Below are 15765 nucleotides of genomic sequence, written 5' to 3' on the forward strand. Positions count from 1 at the left end.
TGACCATTTCCAGTCCTGTGGCCACTGCTGAGTTTTCCAAATTTGCTGGCATATTGAGTGCAGCACTTTCACAGCATCATCTTTCAGGATTTGGAATAGCTCAACTGGAATTCCGTCACCTCCACTAGCTTTGTTTGTAGTGATGCTTTCTAAGGCCCATTTGACTTCACATTCCAGGATGTCTGGCTCTAGGTGAGTGATCACACCATCGTGATTATCTGGGTCGTGAATATCTTTTTTGTACAGTTCTTCTGTGTATTCTTGCCACCTCCTCTTAATATCTTCTGCTTCTGTTAGGTCCATACCATTTCTGTCCTTTATCGAGCCCATCTTTGCATGAAATGTTCCTTTGGTATCTCTGATTTTCTTGGAGATCTCTAGTCTTCCCCATTCTGTTGTTTTCCTCTATTTCTTTGCATTGATCACTGAAGAAGGCTTTCTTATCTCTTCTTGCTATTCTTTGGAACTCTGAATTCAAATGGATATATCTTTCCTTTTCTCCTTTGCTTTTCACTTCTCTTCTTTTCACAGCTATTTGTAAGGCCTCCCCAGACAGCCATTTTGCTTTTTTGCATTTCTTTTCCATGGGGATCGTCTTGATCCCTGTCTCCTGTACAATGTCACGAACCTCATTCCATAGCTCATCAGGCACTCTATCTATCATATCTAGGCCCTTAAATCTATTTCTCACTTCCACTGTATAATCATAAGGGATTTGATTTAGGTCATACCTGAATGGTCTAGTGGTTTTCCCTACTTTCTTCCATTTAAGTCTGAATTTGGCAATAAGGAGTTCATGGTCTGAGCCACAGTCAGCTCCTGGTCTTGTTTTTGCTGACTGTATAGAGTTTCTCCATCTTTGGCTGCAAAGAATATAATCAATCTGATTTCGATGTTGACCATCTTGTGATGTCCATGTATAGAGTCTTCTCTTGTGTTGTTGGAAGAGGGTGCTTGTTATGACTAGTGCATTTTCTTGCCAAAACTCTATTAGTCTTTGCCCTGCTTCATTCCGTATTCCAAGGCCAAATTTGCCTGTTACTTCAGGTGTTTCCTGACTTCCTACTTTTGCATTCCAGTCCCCTATAATGAAAAGGACATCTTTTTTGGGTGTTAGTTCTAAAAGGTCTTGTAGGTCTTCATAGAACCATTCAACTTCAGCTTCTTCAGCATTACTGGTTGGGGCATAGACTTGGATTACTGTGATATTGAATAGTTTGCCTTGGAAACAAACAGATCATTCTGTCGTTTTTGAGATTGCATCCAAGTACTGCATTTTGGACTCTTTTGTTGACTATGATGGCTACTCCATTTCTTCTGAGAGATTCCTGCCCACAGGAGTAGATACAATGGTCATCTGAGTTAAATTTGCCCATTCCAGTCGATTTCAGTTCGCTGATTCCTAGAATGTTGACATTCACTCTTGCCATCTCTTGTTTGACCACTTCTAATTTGCCTTGATTCATGGACCTGACATTCCAGGTTCCTATGCAATATTGTTCTTTACAGCATCGGACCTTGCCTCTATCACCAGTCACATCCACAGCTGGGTACTCTTTTTGCTTTGGCTCCATCCCTTCATTCTTTCTGGAGTTATTTCTCCACTGATCTCCAGTAGCATATTGGGAACCTACTGACCTGGGGAGTTTCTCTTTCAGTATCCTATCATTTTGCCTTTTCATACTGTTCATGGGGTTCTCAAGGCAAGAATACTGAAGTGGTTTGCCATTCCCTTCTCCAGTGGACCACATTCTGTCAGATCTCTCCACCATGACCCGCCTACCTTGGGTTGTCCCACGGGCATGGCTTAGTTTCATTGAGTTAGACAAGGCTATGATCCTAGTGTGATTAGATTAACTAGTTTTCTGTGAGTATGGTTTCAGTGTGTCTGCCCTCTGATGCCCTCTTGCAACACCTACCATCTTACTTGGGTTTCTCTTACCTTGGACGTGGGGTATCTCTGCACGGCTACTAAAGCAAAGCGCAGCCAATGCTCCTTACCTTGGACGAGGGGTATCTCCTCACCGCCACCCTTCCTGACCTTCAATGTAGGATAGCTCCTCTAGGCCCTCCTGTGCCCAAGCAGCCACGGCGTGGGGTTGGTCTCCCCGGCCACCGCCCCTGGCCTCGGGCTTGGGGTTGCTCCTCCCGGCTGCCGCCCCTGGCCTTGGGTGTGGGGGCATGGGGTAGCTACTCTTACCCGCCGCCCCTGGCCTCAGGCTTAGGGGCGTGGGGTATCTCCTCTCGGCCGCCGCCCTGACCTCTGACACGGGGTAACTCCTCTTGTTGCCGCCCCTGACCTCGGACGCTGGGTATCTCCTCTCGGCCGCCCCCCCGACCTCGGATGTGGGGTAGCTCCTCTCGGCTGTTCCTGCGCCATCGCAGTCTGGCACTCTTGGCCACTGCCCCTGACCTCGGACGTGGGATAATCTGCCGTTAAATTATTAATTTTAAATATTCTATTATCCGAACTTTATTTTTCTAATCTATCTTTCTTTTGTAGTTTCCAGTTCTGAAATCTTCAGTCTTATCTGTCATCTTCTTGAACATATTAAGTATGGTTGTTTGAAAGTCTGTTTGATAATTCTACTATTTGGGGTCCATGAGTCTATCCTTATCATCAGTTTTTTTTTTGGTTGTGTTGGTTCTTCTTTATGTTGGCTTCTCTCCTTACATGCAGTATGCCAGAGAGTGCATTTGATAAATTGCTTTGCTTTGGGTTTTGTTGTTTGTTTTGTTTTTTACTGAGGCATTAGATGGTATTATCTTCTACTGAGGATTTTTTTTTTTTTGCTTCTGATAGGGATGCAGAATCTTTAGCAAAACAGAATGATCTGAATATATGTTAAGGATTGAGATTTATTTTTCTGAGCCACCCATTGGACTTAAAACAGCATCACAGCCATGCAAGTTCTTTTTTTTTTTTTTTTTCTGATTCATTTTCACTTCTAGGATTCAATTCTTTTTGACCCCAACCCAAACAAAAGTGGAGGGTTTATCAGGGCCCTCCCTTTGGTTGGCCCTAGCTTCCAACCTTTGTCCTCCTTGCCTCAGATGGTTGTCAGAAATGCTACTCATCTTTTGTACTTTCTCTGAAATCAGCAAATGGTCCTAGTATTAAAGTGACTTTAAATGCTGGTCACCACCTTGAAATTTAGCCTTCTCAAAAATCTTGGCTAAGAATGCTTTACTACTTACTAGGTAATCTAGCATACTTCAGCAGATCTTTTTTTTTTTTTAAGTTCCATTTAAAAAATTTTCCCTATAAGAGAATAGATTTATAATACCCATTTTTTCTTTCTTCAGATTGTTATAGGATATTCTCTAAAATTGCCCCCTAAAAGCTACTCTCTGCAAAAGGACTTAGTTTGGAAGATCCATGGGGACTTTAGATAAGCATGGCAAGAACAGAATATTCCAGGGCCGTATTTACTGTTCTAAAGCATGGAAAGAGGAGGACAGCTTTCAAATTCTTTTTATGAAGCTATCGTATCATTGATTCTAAAACTTGACAGAGGATGCGTGCACACATACAGATGGACACACACACACAATTCCAGAGGTCTTCAGTAATGTTTCCCATTTCCAGGATAGTCAGTTTTCTCCTTGGTTTTAAGGCATAATCCGCTTGAACCTGGGCATTTCATATTCTCCAATTTAAAAGTAAAAATTAAGTGAGATAGTGAATGGAATTTATTTAAGGAGATAAACAGGGTTACTTTTTGTGGTTGGATAAAAGGATTCTTTGTTGTTCAGTCGTTCAGTCATGTTCGACTCATTATGACCCCATGGACTGCAACAGGCCAAGCTTCCCAGGCATCAGCAAAAGCTCTGTCAGAGCAGTGAACAGAACAGGATGAATAGAAGCTGACACCAGAGTTGGATCAGACCCAGCTCTTTTCATTCACCTCTTGTACCTCATTTTTTCCAGCCAGCCAGGCTGAATGTGTCAGTCATGTTTGCCACCCCCTTCTCTGTGTGTCTCACATCCCACCCATTGTCGAAGCCCAGCAAGTATACATCTTCAATATCTCTTTACTTTGCCATTTCCTTTCTCTTCCTATTTCTCATCTCCTTGTTCATGGTCTAGTAAACTTTCATTAGACTATGCAAGTAACCAGGTAAAGTATGTGTGTGTGTGTCTGTTTGTCTACAGACTTTCTGGCTTCTAATGCATTCTATTGGTGGTTGTTCTCCATATTTATATGGTTGGAAAATGAATGCCCTCCTATGAGGAGGTTAAAGCTTTAGTGAGAGAGTGTTTGCAGAAATGCTGTGCTAAGCAAACACTGGTGTTTCTCTCCCTGGCTGTTTGTGTAGATTATGACACTATATGCAATTCCCAGATTCCCTGAGGGATTCCATCTACAGACCTGTGTGTGGGGATGGATATGCATACAGCAAGTGTAGGGATGACTGTCAAGGGAGCTGGGCCAAAGCCAGTGTATATCTACAAGGAAATGATAAGTGACAAAGGATAAATAGTAATTCTACCAAGAGAAGATCTTATAGAGCCGGGAGGGCTGCTCACTGCTCAGTGAGAAAGTTCTGTGATTGATGCTTATTTACATTTCAGGCTCATAGGAGAAAAGACTGGAAATGTTGCAAGAGGAATAAACATTGCCATTGTCAACTGTAAGTTATTAAATGTTTTCTTTAAAACACATCTAAAAGCTTTGTGATTGGGTATTCCGTGGTACCTTGGGTTTCTTTATGATTTTTGCACACAGTCTAGTCTAGGTTTATATTTTAATGCACTTAAGAGTATATATTTAACTATTTTTACAATGCCTCACTCTATAAATTTGTGATTCTTCCCCCCAAAAAATGAAATCGGATATAAATTTACTAAGTTTTATTGGTGTATAATTGCTTTGCAGTGTTGTGTTAGTTTCTGCTGTACGATATAGTGAATCAGCTATGTGTGTATACGTATCCTCTCCCTCTTGGGCTTTGCTCCCTCCATCCCACCCTTCTGGACCACACAGCACCAAGCTGAGCTTCCTGCGCTTTATAGCAGGGTCCCACCAGCTATTTATTTTACATATGGTATTGTATATATGTCCTAAATTTTCAACAACAGATGAATGGATAAAGAAGATGTGGTACAGCCACTGAAAGGAACAAAATAGGGTCATTTGTACAGACATGTGGACCTAGAGTTTTTCATAGGGTGAAGTCAGTCAGAAAGAGAAAAACACATATCCTGTATTCGTGCATATCTGTGGAATCTAAAACGACTTTAAGAAAACAAAGAAGGACCTGCAGAAGTCAGAGCTAAAACAGGATCAGCAGACCTGAGCACACAGACGCCCTGGGGGTGGGCCTCATGTTTGCTCTGCTGCCTAGCAGAGGGTGATACCAGTTCCTACCTTGTCTGATGAAAGGACCTCAGAGAAGCACAGCCTGACCTCCTCTTAGGCCTGGAAAAGAACACCTGTCCCTTTTGCCACTGGGACCCCTGACAGTAAGGACGGTAGCAGGTTTAGGGAAGGGGCTTCCAGTGGTGTCTGTCCCTGTGAGTGAAGTGAGCACAGACTCCTGTGATCGCAGGCTGTAGGATCCTGAGGAATGTGTGCCTGCTCTGATAATCAGGCAGGAAGATATACAGAGGGAGCAGAAAGGGCTGAGGGCGGCCCCAGTGTTCTCAGGAAGAGGCAGGTGCCCTGCGCAAGAGCATAGATGAGAATCTAACTGGAAGCAGGTGGGAGGGAAGCTCTGGGCAGATGAGGAGCCCTACCTTCCTGACCCACATCCTTGGGGGCCCCTCCAGGGAAGGCACGCCTTTCCTTCAGGTGGGACCAGACATCATGCTTCCTAGAAGACAGGGAGAAGGAACACACCATTTTCAGAACTTTGGTATTATTGTTCAGTCTCTCACTTGTGTCCAACTCTTTTTGACCTCATGGACTATAGCCCTCCAGGCTCCTCTGTCCATGGGATTCTCCAGGTAAAAATCCTGGAGCAGGTTGCCATTTTCTCCCCTGTGGGATCTTCCAGACCCAGGCATTGAACCTGCGTCACCTTCATTGGCAGGCAGGTTCCTTACCCCTGAGCCACCAGGGACGCCCATTTTCAGAACCGCAGTACCACACGTGCACCCTGAGTCTCCATGAACCATCTTTCAAAAGCTGTTTATTTCATTTCCAGATGTGACTGGGAAAGTGATAGCAACACAGTATTTCGATATGTACGAAGGTGGTAAGAAAACTCTTTTCCTCTTAAATTTAAAATGAATTATATCAAATTAAAATGAATTGAGATTAAAAACCCGCAATCAAAAATGTCAAACGTTCTTATTCTGTCTACCAAGAAAGCTGCCAGAAGTGCACGTGAGTGCTCTAGAATGGTCTGACACAATCCTTGTGGTCTCTAAGTGAGTTTGTTTCAGTTGGAAGGCATGATCTAGAGAGTGTCTCTTCTCTGCTCACACTTGTCCTGGAACTTTGCTTCTGCTCCTTCATCAGATAAAGGAAAAGAGAAAACATCTCTTTTTGTTTTAAACCAGACAGGTAGAATAACGTGCTCAGTGCCCAGTCCTGAATGTCATCATATATATCGTTGTCTTCCCTGTGATGGGCTTGTTGGTCGGCATGACTTTGGAGACCATGTGCCCACCCTCCTCCAATGATCCCTCCATTCTGGGCTCTGAATCTCCACTGCAGTTATTTTTATTTAACCCTGAGAATTAACAGAAACAACTCTTTGTAAAGGTAATGGAGAGGAACAATTAAGAAGTATCCCAATGCCCTTGGGAATACTGTGTTTTCACTGTGTCATTAAACTTGATTGTAACTATAAATAACAAGCTCCAATGGTAAATAACGGGGTTTGAGCTGAGCCTTTGTTTTCTCCCTGTAAGAAACAGAGGGGTCTCTTAGCAAAGACTTACCTGTCTGGGTCAGGTGTGTATGCCTCCTATTGCTCCTCAGTGTCCTAGGGCCACTCAGCTCTAAGATGGTCACACCAGGTCTGGTGCTTTCTCAGTGATTGTAGAGAAAAGCCCACCTGATCTGTGAAGTCATTGCTGGTTGGTTTGGGAGTCAACCACAAGAGTCTTTATGATCTGATCGTGCTGCCCACTTCACGTGGCCCCACCGTGGAACCCAGGTCATTTACATGAGGGCACTAGAGGATCAGGTGCATGGGGGAGAGACAGCTCTAGAATCAGAGGTTCAGAACACAGAGCACAGAGCTGAGAGCAGAGCAACCTCTAGGGTCACAGCCTCAGCTGACAGAGAAGGTCCTAAATCTGATGTACGTTGACCCGGCAGATAACTCTGGACTGATGACAAAGTTTATTCAGAGCGCTCCCTCGAAGTCCTTGCTCTTCATGGTAACCCACGATGATGGCAGCAGCAGGTAAGTGTACAGTTGTATCACCGAAGGGGCCAGAGTCAGAGATGCCAGCTGAGGGCAGAGTGCCAGCCCTGTCAGGGTCCCGCAGGACACCCTTTGGGAGAGAACAGAGCTCCAAGGAACAGGAGGCTCCTTCAAGGAGAAGGAGTGGGAGGCCACAATGAACAGATTGCATTTCCACAAAAATGATGAGCTGGTGGAGCACATGAATCCTAGAAATAAGAACTATTTCCAGGTAGCAAGACAAACTCATCACTGACAGTAAATAAAATAGCAAAGCTAACCCTTGGCCAGAGAGCTAAACACAGAGTGGGATTTACACACACACACACACACACACACACACACACACACACACACGTGCACTCAGATACAGTGCTTTTATGAGAGAGAAAGTGACCTGGCTCAGTGTTTCTCCAGATGTGCTCGTCTAAGTAAACATGTGCATCTTCACTGCATAACTTCCGAGAACCTCAAGGTCCTGATTTGCATTGTGACTTCCCAAGATGGGACTACTGAACAAGACATTTCCCAGATGTGTTTGAATTCAGATCTTCTTCTTTAATAGAGTATCTTCCCAGGCGGAAATTATTTGGCATATGCTTTGAAAAACTTGGATTTAGCCCACTTAGGAAAATCTGAGCTTATTTTTTTCTTTTCCTTTCTGCCCTCTTTCCTTTGTGAGCTCTAAATGGCAGCTTTCTACAAAGTAAGATTGTTTAGGGCTTCCCTGGTGGCTCAGCTGGTAAAGAATCCGCCTGCAATGCAGGAGACCTGGGTTCAATCCCTGGGTTGAAGATCCCCTGGAGAAGGGAATGGCTACCCACTTCAGTATTCTGGCCTGGAGAATTTCATGGACTGTATAGTCCATGGGGTCACAAAGAGTCTTAACGAAACTGAGTGACTTTCACTTTCAAGATGTTTTTTTTTTTTTTTTTTTCTTTTTTGATACTGACTTTTGTGAATATGAAAGATACAGTTTTGACATTTGCTTTCATCTTTCAGCATTTTCTGTCTGTTTTATTCTGTGGTCAGTAAACAGGCAGCAGCAAGGACCGGAAATTATGTTGTTTGGGGGTGAGGATAATTGGACCATAGCCCAGGGCTTTTCAGAATTGAGAATTAAAACTCTGTGCCCAGATTGAATCTAAAACGGTCCTTTGTTGTTGCTGTTCAGTCATTCAGTCACATCTGACTCTTTGTGATCTTCCCTGTCCACTGTCTCCCAGTTTTCTCAAACTCATGTCCATTGAGTTTTGAGTTTTTTATTCATCATCTAACCATCTCATCCTCTGTTGCCCCCTTCTCCTCCTGCCCTCCATCTTTTCCAGCATTAGGGTCTTTTCCAAAGAGTCCTGGATGTGGCTTTATGGGTAACTAGAGGCTTCCCGGATGGCTCAAGCAGTAACAAACCTGCCTGCCAATGCAGGAGACACAGGTTCGATCCCTGGGTCAGGAATATCCCATGCAGAAAGAGATGGCAACCCACTCAAGTCTTCTTGCCTGGGAAACCCCATGGACAGAGGAGCCCGGCAGGCTACAGCCCATGGGGTTGCAAAGAGTCGGACACGACTGAGCACACATGCACACAAAGATGTGACACACTCAGCCAGTATTCACGTCTCTCTCCTGCCCTGTGCCCCAGGATAGCAGATGCTGCTTTAGAAACCTGTCCTAGGACCAGACTGTGTTCTAGGGTACACACCCAAGTCTGCAGGTGAGACATTCATAGGCTTCCCCCCTTTGCATCCCTCCAGGCTGAAGGAAGATGCCAAGAAGGCCATAGAAGCCCTGGGAAGTACAGAGATCAGGAACATGCGATTCAGGTCAAGCTGGGTGTTTGTGGCAGCAAAAGGCTTTGAACTTCCTGCAGGAATTCAGAGAGAAAAGGTGAGTGGTTGTTAAACATCCCTTCTTCTCAGACAGTTACCGTATGTCCTAGCAATTCCATTCACAGATGCACAGCCAAGAGAACAAAAACACATATTCGCACAAAATCTTGCGCAGGAATGTGCTATTACTCCTAACAGCAAAAAAGCAGAAACAACCCAAAGATTGGATGAATGGACTTAAAAATGTATAAATAAAATAGATATAAGTGCCCACTGGAACATTATTCAGGCACATAAAGAAATGAAGTATTGATATATGCTGTGACATGAGTGAACCTTGAAAACACACTGAGTGAGGAAAACCAAAACCAAAAGGCCGTATACCGTATGATTCCACGCGTATGAAAGTTCCATAACAGTCAAAACCCAGAGAGAGAAAGTAGATTAGGAGCTCACTGGGCTATGAGGCATGGTAAGTGGGTATGTGCTTTCTTATTTCAGGGGTGAAAATGTTTTCGTTTGTGTTTTGCCAGGATGTGGCTTGCAGGGTCTTAGTTCCCTGACCAGGGTTTGAATCCAGGCTCTAGCAGTGAAAGCACCAATTCCTTACCACTAGACTGCCAGGGAATTCCCAGAATATGTTTTAAAATTGAGTGTAATGATGGTTGCATGTCTCTGAATATACTGAAAACCACTGAGTAACCACTTTACCATTAAAACCAGTAAAAACCACTTTAAATAGATGAATTTTATAGATATGCAACAAGCAACACAGGTTTACTATATAGTACAGGGAACTATAGTCAATATTTTGTAATAATCTATAACAGAAAATAATCTGAAAAATAATATATGTGTACATGTATAACTGAATCACCTTGCAGTGTACCTGAAACATAAGTCAGTTATCAGTTCAGTAGCTCGGTTGGTCTGACTCTGTGCAAGCCCATGGACTGCAACACGCCAGGCTTCACTGTCCATCACCAACTCCCGGAGCCTGCTCAAACTCATGTCCACTGAGTCAGTGATGCCATCCAACCGTCTCAGAAGGGGATCCTCTGTCATCCCCTTCTCCTGTCTTTAATCTTTCCCAGCACCAATGTCTTTTCCAATTAGTCATTCGTCGCATCAAGTGGCCAAAGTATTGGAGTTTCAGCTTCAGCCTCAGTCCTTCCAATGAATGTTCAGGCTTGATTTCCTTTAGGATGGACTGGTTGGATCTCCTTGCAGTCCAAGGAACTCTCAAGAGTCTTCTCCAACACCACAGTTCAAAAGCATCAATCCTTCAGCACTCAGCCTTCTTTATGGTCCAACTCTCACATCCGTAAGTGACTACTGAGTAGGCTGGAGCAAATCCCATTCTAGGAATTGATCCTCTTTTCTTATTTTGCTCACAGCTGGCACATTAAACATTGTTGATTAGATGAATGGATACATTAAATCCTTTTCTTTCCTTTGCACAGATCAACCACTCAGATGATGTGAAGAACAGGTATTCTGGCTGGCCAGCCGAGATCCAGGTAGAAGGCTGCATACCAAAAGGGCCCAGCTAACACTGCCCCGCCTCGATAAATGGGCTTCTTATAGACAAATGCATCCTGAATGGACTACGGCCCTTTTCCAATGGTCAATATTTGATGAATATTTCAGGTTTGTCAACCAACCAATCAAAATATTTGCCAGTTGTATAAAATCTTGTCCCACAGACTTTTTATGCCAGTGTTTATAGAGTGAAGATGTTGAGCTGAAATACACGGGAGTGTTCAAGAGGATTCAGTGACATCACCTGGGAAGCAGCCCCTGCCTGTCCAGGTGTGGAGCTATTTTATCATCAGATCCAAGTTTGACCCACGTGGTCCAGATAGCTCTGCAGAGAGAAAACCTTTATTCTCCGACCACGGAGCACACCCTTGTTATGGACGGTCATCTCATAGGGACAATGAGCAGCAGCCATAGGGCTTAGCTACCTTCTTGGGTCAACCTTCTTGAGCTCTCCCTGCAGGTCCCTGAACTTATTCATTCATCCCACAAATGTGGGTGCGCCTAACTCAGGCACAAGCAATATGATGGTGAAGAGATTCAGTGTCTGCCTCCATGCAGGGGTGTTGCTCCAGTGGCACCTTGTTTAACAGGATGGGGAGGAGGGATCTCTGATGGGCTGGGTGGGCAGGGGCTGCTCTCAGGAGGACCACTGTACAACCCAGACTTCCTAGGAGACACACAGTAGATCCACATACCAAGATGCCCAGTGCCTTGGGGTTAAGAAAACCAAGTCATTGCCAAATGCTCTTTCTGACCTCCCTCCCAAATCTGGCTCCCAGAAACGATAGGAGACTTTGATGCCAGCTTGATAGTGCTTATCTAGCCTCCAGTTTCTCATCTATCCATAGAGGGGTTGGAACAGATGAACGGTTTTCAAGTACGTTTATCAGCAGGCCTCCTTTTAAAAACATGGCAGTATGTGTCACCCTGAATTTCAGCATCCTTGCAGGACCCGACTCCCCAAGTCTCAGTGGCTGACAGCAGTGCTGAGTCCTCCATGGTTGTAGACGGGCTGCAGGGCAGTGGAGGCTCAATTCTGAGCGTGGGGGCCAGGCTAAAGGAGGGTCCCTATGGGGCATGGAAGCCAGAGAGAGCACAAGTGCAGATGTTTGCCAGAGCTCCTGCCAGGACACATGTGAGCCCTCATCATTGCATCCCGCTGCCAACCAGGGTGAACGGCAGCCTCCTGGCAGTGGCGGGGGGTGACCGTCGGCCCCTCAGGGAGCCTGCGTCTCTTTCTGCAGAGGAGTCTGCAAACCACTCGGTGGGATCTTGGCTGGGGCCCTGTTACAGGCTAGACTCTGTTCCTCCCTGACTCGTGAGTTGAGTCATAACTAACCGGCAGCACCACAGAATGTGACCTTGTGTGGAAATAGGGTCACTCTTGGTGTAATAAGTTCAAGTCAGGTGGCCCCTATCCAGTGTGACTGGTGTCCTAACAAAAAGGAGAAATTTGGACACAAACGGGCCATCAGAGAGAACCCCCTTCTGGGCTCTGAACCACCTTAGAGGAGGCCTGGAAGGGAACTTGAGGGTCACTGAAAAGGCAGCAGAATGGAGATCCCAGGAGGGTGGGGGCTGGAGGAGGGAGGGGTGATCAGGACTTGAAGGGCAGCAGACTCCTCTCAGGACTCACGGTGGGCGCCTGGCATTATACACTTGTCCAGACCCACCGGGCGTCCAACCCCAAGAGTGACCCTACTGTAAACCATGGGCTCTGCGTGATGACAATGTGTCAGTCCGGGGGGTCACCCCTCTGGAGGCGGGGGGGGGGGAGGTCGACAGAGGGGAGGCTGTGCCTATGATGGGGGGTGAGGCAGGGAGTCTAGGGGAAATCTCAAAATCTCTGTATCTTCCTCTTTTTACTGTGAACCTAAAACAAATAAAGTCTATTACAAAACAAAGCTGTCAAGGAAACAGACTCAGATGGGCAGCCACCCGTCCTGAGCGTATGTCCTCTCTCCCCAGACGCCCCACCCTGCCCCCATGTGGAAGTCAGCCTGAGCCTCCCCTACCCCCAGCCCCACCCTAAGAACTTTCCCAGCAGGGCCGCCCCGCCTCTCTCTGCTGCTGGAGAGTGGGTGGACCTGCAAGGACTGCCCCTCCCATGAGAAGGCAGAGCCTCTAACCTCCACCCTGTGAAAGGCAGGCACTTCTGAGCTCTAAGAATCTCTATTACCAATATGCCTGGATTTTTTGACAGGCTTCCCTGGTGGCTCAGCGGTAAAGAATCCGTCTGTCAATGCAGGACATGCGGGTTCAATCCCTGAGTCGGGAAGATCCCCTGGAGAAGGAAATGGCAACCCACTCCAGTATTTGTGCCTGGAGAATCCCATGGATAGAGGAGCCTGGTGGGCTGCAGTCCAAGGGGTCTTAAAAGAGTGATTGAACACACACACACACACACACACACACACACTGGACTTTAGACATCATAGATTCAGAAATGGAGCATGTTCCTGTCTAAGGAGCTGAGCCCCTCTACTGCCCAGCAGCCCTTTGTCACCCCCTAGCCCAGACAGACACTGCCCACCCAGGCCTGTCCTCCGTCCACAGGCACCATGCATGCATGAGGGCAGACAGCCTCCTAGCACCTGCCCTGACATGGGTCACCATCATCCCCCAGCCCCGCCCCTGCACCGCTGGAGCAAGGGGGGTCCAGACAGTGACAAGTTGGGGGATTTCCACCCACAGAGGCCTCTGCCACTCCACCACCCTGCACAGACACACACTTAGAACTCCTCACCTGTGCACAGGCTCCCAGTTCCTCACCTCCTCAAGCCATTAGTGGGGGAGACACTGCATGGTCTCTGCGCAACCGAGAAAGCAAACTCAGAAGGAGCAGTCCTGCTGAGGGTGTATGAGCACCCGGGCCAGCCCTTCCTCGGAGGGTCAGTGGGCCGGGTGGGATGAGGGACCCCGGCCAGGGTTCATCACCAAGCTCCGGCCTGAAACCCCAGACAGCAGTTTACGAACTAGTCCAGCACCTTGATGCTGCTGAGGCCCTGATCCTTTCCAGAGAGACTTCCTGAAGGGCGTGCCGAGGGGCGCTGCTGTGCTGCTGGGGAGGGTGGGTCCTCAGCCACCTCCTTAGCGAACTTCCCTCGCTGCCTCCATGGAAGTGGTCCCACTTTGTCTGGCCTCTGCAGTGTCTTCCCTGTGCCTTTCCTGGAGCTGCAAAGGCATCCACCCTGTGACACAGTTGATGAATCAGAAAACTCACTGCAAAGTCAGCTGTCCAGTTCTTCCCTCCATCTTCCTCCTCTGCCCAGGGGTCTCTGGATGGATGACCTGGGCATCAGGTCCTGCAGGACGCAGATCCTGGAAACTCCCCCCAGGACCTCTTCATGCCAGGCTTTGAACACCATCTTTTAAGCCTCCAAATTTCTTCTTTAGAGGAAATTTTGCCCACAAGTCAGGTGAATGAGCAAAAAAGCGCTCGGGATTCATTTTATTAATTTTCTAAGATTTTTTGTTTTGTTTTAGAAAGCCTCATGGGTGTGACGCTGAGACGGAGGCAGAATCCCCCCATCCTGTGCCAGCCCAGAACCCCCAGGTCTCCTTGGGGCCCCCAATACTCTGGTGATGGGAGTGCCCAACTCACCCCCACTTCAGTCACAGCGAAGGGAGGGCTTTGGGACCCCCATGGGGTGCATACCTGTAGTTTTGCAGGCGAAGTAACCCACACAGGACCAGGAAGTCAGGCTCACTCCTGGGAACCAGCCCAAGTGTGAGGGTACGCACCTCGCGCTTACATGAAGGATGCTGTGGAGGAGCTGTGGATGTCCCTTCCTGGAATGTTCAGAGCTTAATACGGGCAGAGAGTGGCAGCACACAGAATCTCAGAAAGGCCTGGGCAGCGCCATGCTAAGTGACCCATTCTCCAAGTGTGGTCAGCCCCGGCCTGCCGGAGAACCTGTTAGACCCGTTACCCACCCCCCCCCCACCCCGCCCCTCCCTGTGGTTCTCGAGCCCACCAGAAGACTGATGCAGCTGAAGTCAGTATCACTGTGTGAAGCAGAAGGAAATGGATGGACGCTTCAGGTTTCATTTCTGTGGCAGGCTAATGGTTTCGTTTCTAGGGCAAGCCATTAGTTTCATTTCCCTTACTTCTGGGAAAGCAAGCCACGAGGGCAGGAGGGATCCTATAAAAAGAAAGGGAGGAATGGGTAGAGATGACTTGCCGGCCTCCCTCCTACAAGTGCACAGGTAAGAGCTGGGTCAGTGCGGGGAGGGCTGCTTAATGCGTCTTCCTGCAGCAGATCTGCTTCCTGATAAACGTGGCTTGTGCCAGAAGGCTGGAGGCACAAAGATGCTGTTTCTGAAGTTGCCTGCGTTGTGCGCTGGTGCTGGCCCCTAGCCATCCCTGCATGCACGCTCTAGAAAGGGAGCGGCGGGACTGGGAACACAGGGGGTCCCCATCTCCCCGAGTCTGGCCAAAGACCTTGTGACCACTCAGAGGTGGCTTCTGGAACTTCCATGGAAGTTGCACATCCTGAGGAGGGGAGAGAGTTTCATGCTCTGTGAAGCTGTGATTTATAATAAGAAATATATTAACTATAGTCACCTTGCTGTACATTGCATCTCCACAGCTAATAATGTGTAGCATTTTAGAAAGTTGCTAAGAGAGTAGAAGGCTTCCCAGGTGGCAGTAGTGGTAAAGAACCCGCCTGCCAATGCAGGAGACTCAGGAGATGCAGGTTCGACCCTCAGGTTGGGAAGATCCCCGGGAGAAGGGCATGGCAACTCACTCCACTATTCTTGCCCGGAGAATCCCATGGACAGAGGAGCCTGGGAGGCTACAGTCCATGGGGCTGCAAAATAGACACGACTTAGAGACTAAACAATAACAACAAAAACAGTAGATCTTAAAAGTCCTCATCGCAAGAAAAAAAAAGTAAGTATGAGGATAGATATTAACTCATCCAGGTGACTATTTCATAATATTCACAATTGTAGGGGAAAAGGAGAGATTATTTGGTCTGTGTCAGTTCCAGCCTAACAGGTGTTCCTAAAACCCTCAGAAGGGAGG

The 15765-nt window shown here is 47.0% G+C and overlaps 2 protein-coding genes and 1 long non-coding RNA gene across 4 annotated transcripts in view; 2 read left to right on the plus strand and 1 right to left on the minus strand.

Moving 5' to 3' along the window:
• FAM3B (FAM3 metabolism regulating signaling molecule B) overlaps positions 1 to 10905 on the plus strand; it is a 66077-nt gene extending 55172 nt beyond the window's left edge. Inside the window, exons 4-8 of the mRNA XM_019962909.2 lie at positions 4577 to 4635; positions 6151 to 6201; positions 7275 to 7362; positions 9117 to 9249; positions 10655 to 10905. Coding sequence (XP_019818468.2) covers positions 4577 to 4635; positions 6151 to 6201; positions 7275 to 7362; positions 9117 to 9249; positions 10655 to 10744 — 421 coding nt within the window. The 3' untranslated portion in view covers positions 10745 to 10905. The remainder of the gene's footprint in view (positions 1 to 4576; positions 4636 to 6150; positions 6202 to 7274; positions 7363 to 9116; positions 9250 to 10654) is intronic.
• A 691-nt stretch (positions 10906 to 11596) lies between these two features.
• On the minus strand, positions 11597 to 14687 carry LOC139184639 (uncharacterized). Of its 2 annotated transcripts, XR_011568188.1 has the most exons (4): positions 14392 to 14687; positions 13721 to 13924; positions 13480 to 13543; positions 11597 to 12606 (listed from the first exon to the last, which is right to left on the minus strand). It is a non-coding gene; the product is annotated as an uncharacterized lncRNA (long non-coding RNA). The 2 variants fall into 2 exon arrangements; XR_011568187.1 differs by having other exon boundaries at positions 13480 to 13924.
• A 137-nt stretch (positions 14688 to 14824) lies between these two features.
• MX2 (MX dynamin like GTPase 2) overlaps positions 14825 to 15765 on the plus strand; it is a 37241-nt gene continuing 36300 nt past the window's right edge. The window contains exon 1 of the mRNA XM_019962832.2: positions 14825 to 14942. The gene's annotated coding sequence lies outside the window, so the exon portion shown is untranslated. The remainder of the gene's footprint in view (positions 14943 to 15765) is intronic.

This window comes from Bos indicus, chromosome 1 (genome assembly GCF_029378745.1).
Source record: "Bos indicus isolate NIAB-ARS_2022 breed Sahiwal x Tharparkar chromosome 1, NIAB-ARS_B.indTharparkar_mat_pri_1.0, whole genome shotgun sequence".
Classification (NCBI taxonomy): Eukaryota; Metazoa; Chordata; class Mammalia; order Artiodactyla; family Bovidae; genus Bos; species Bos indicus.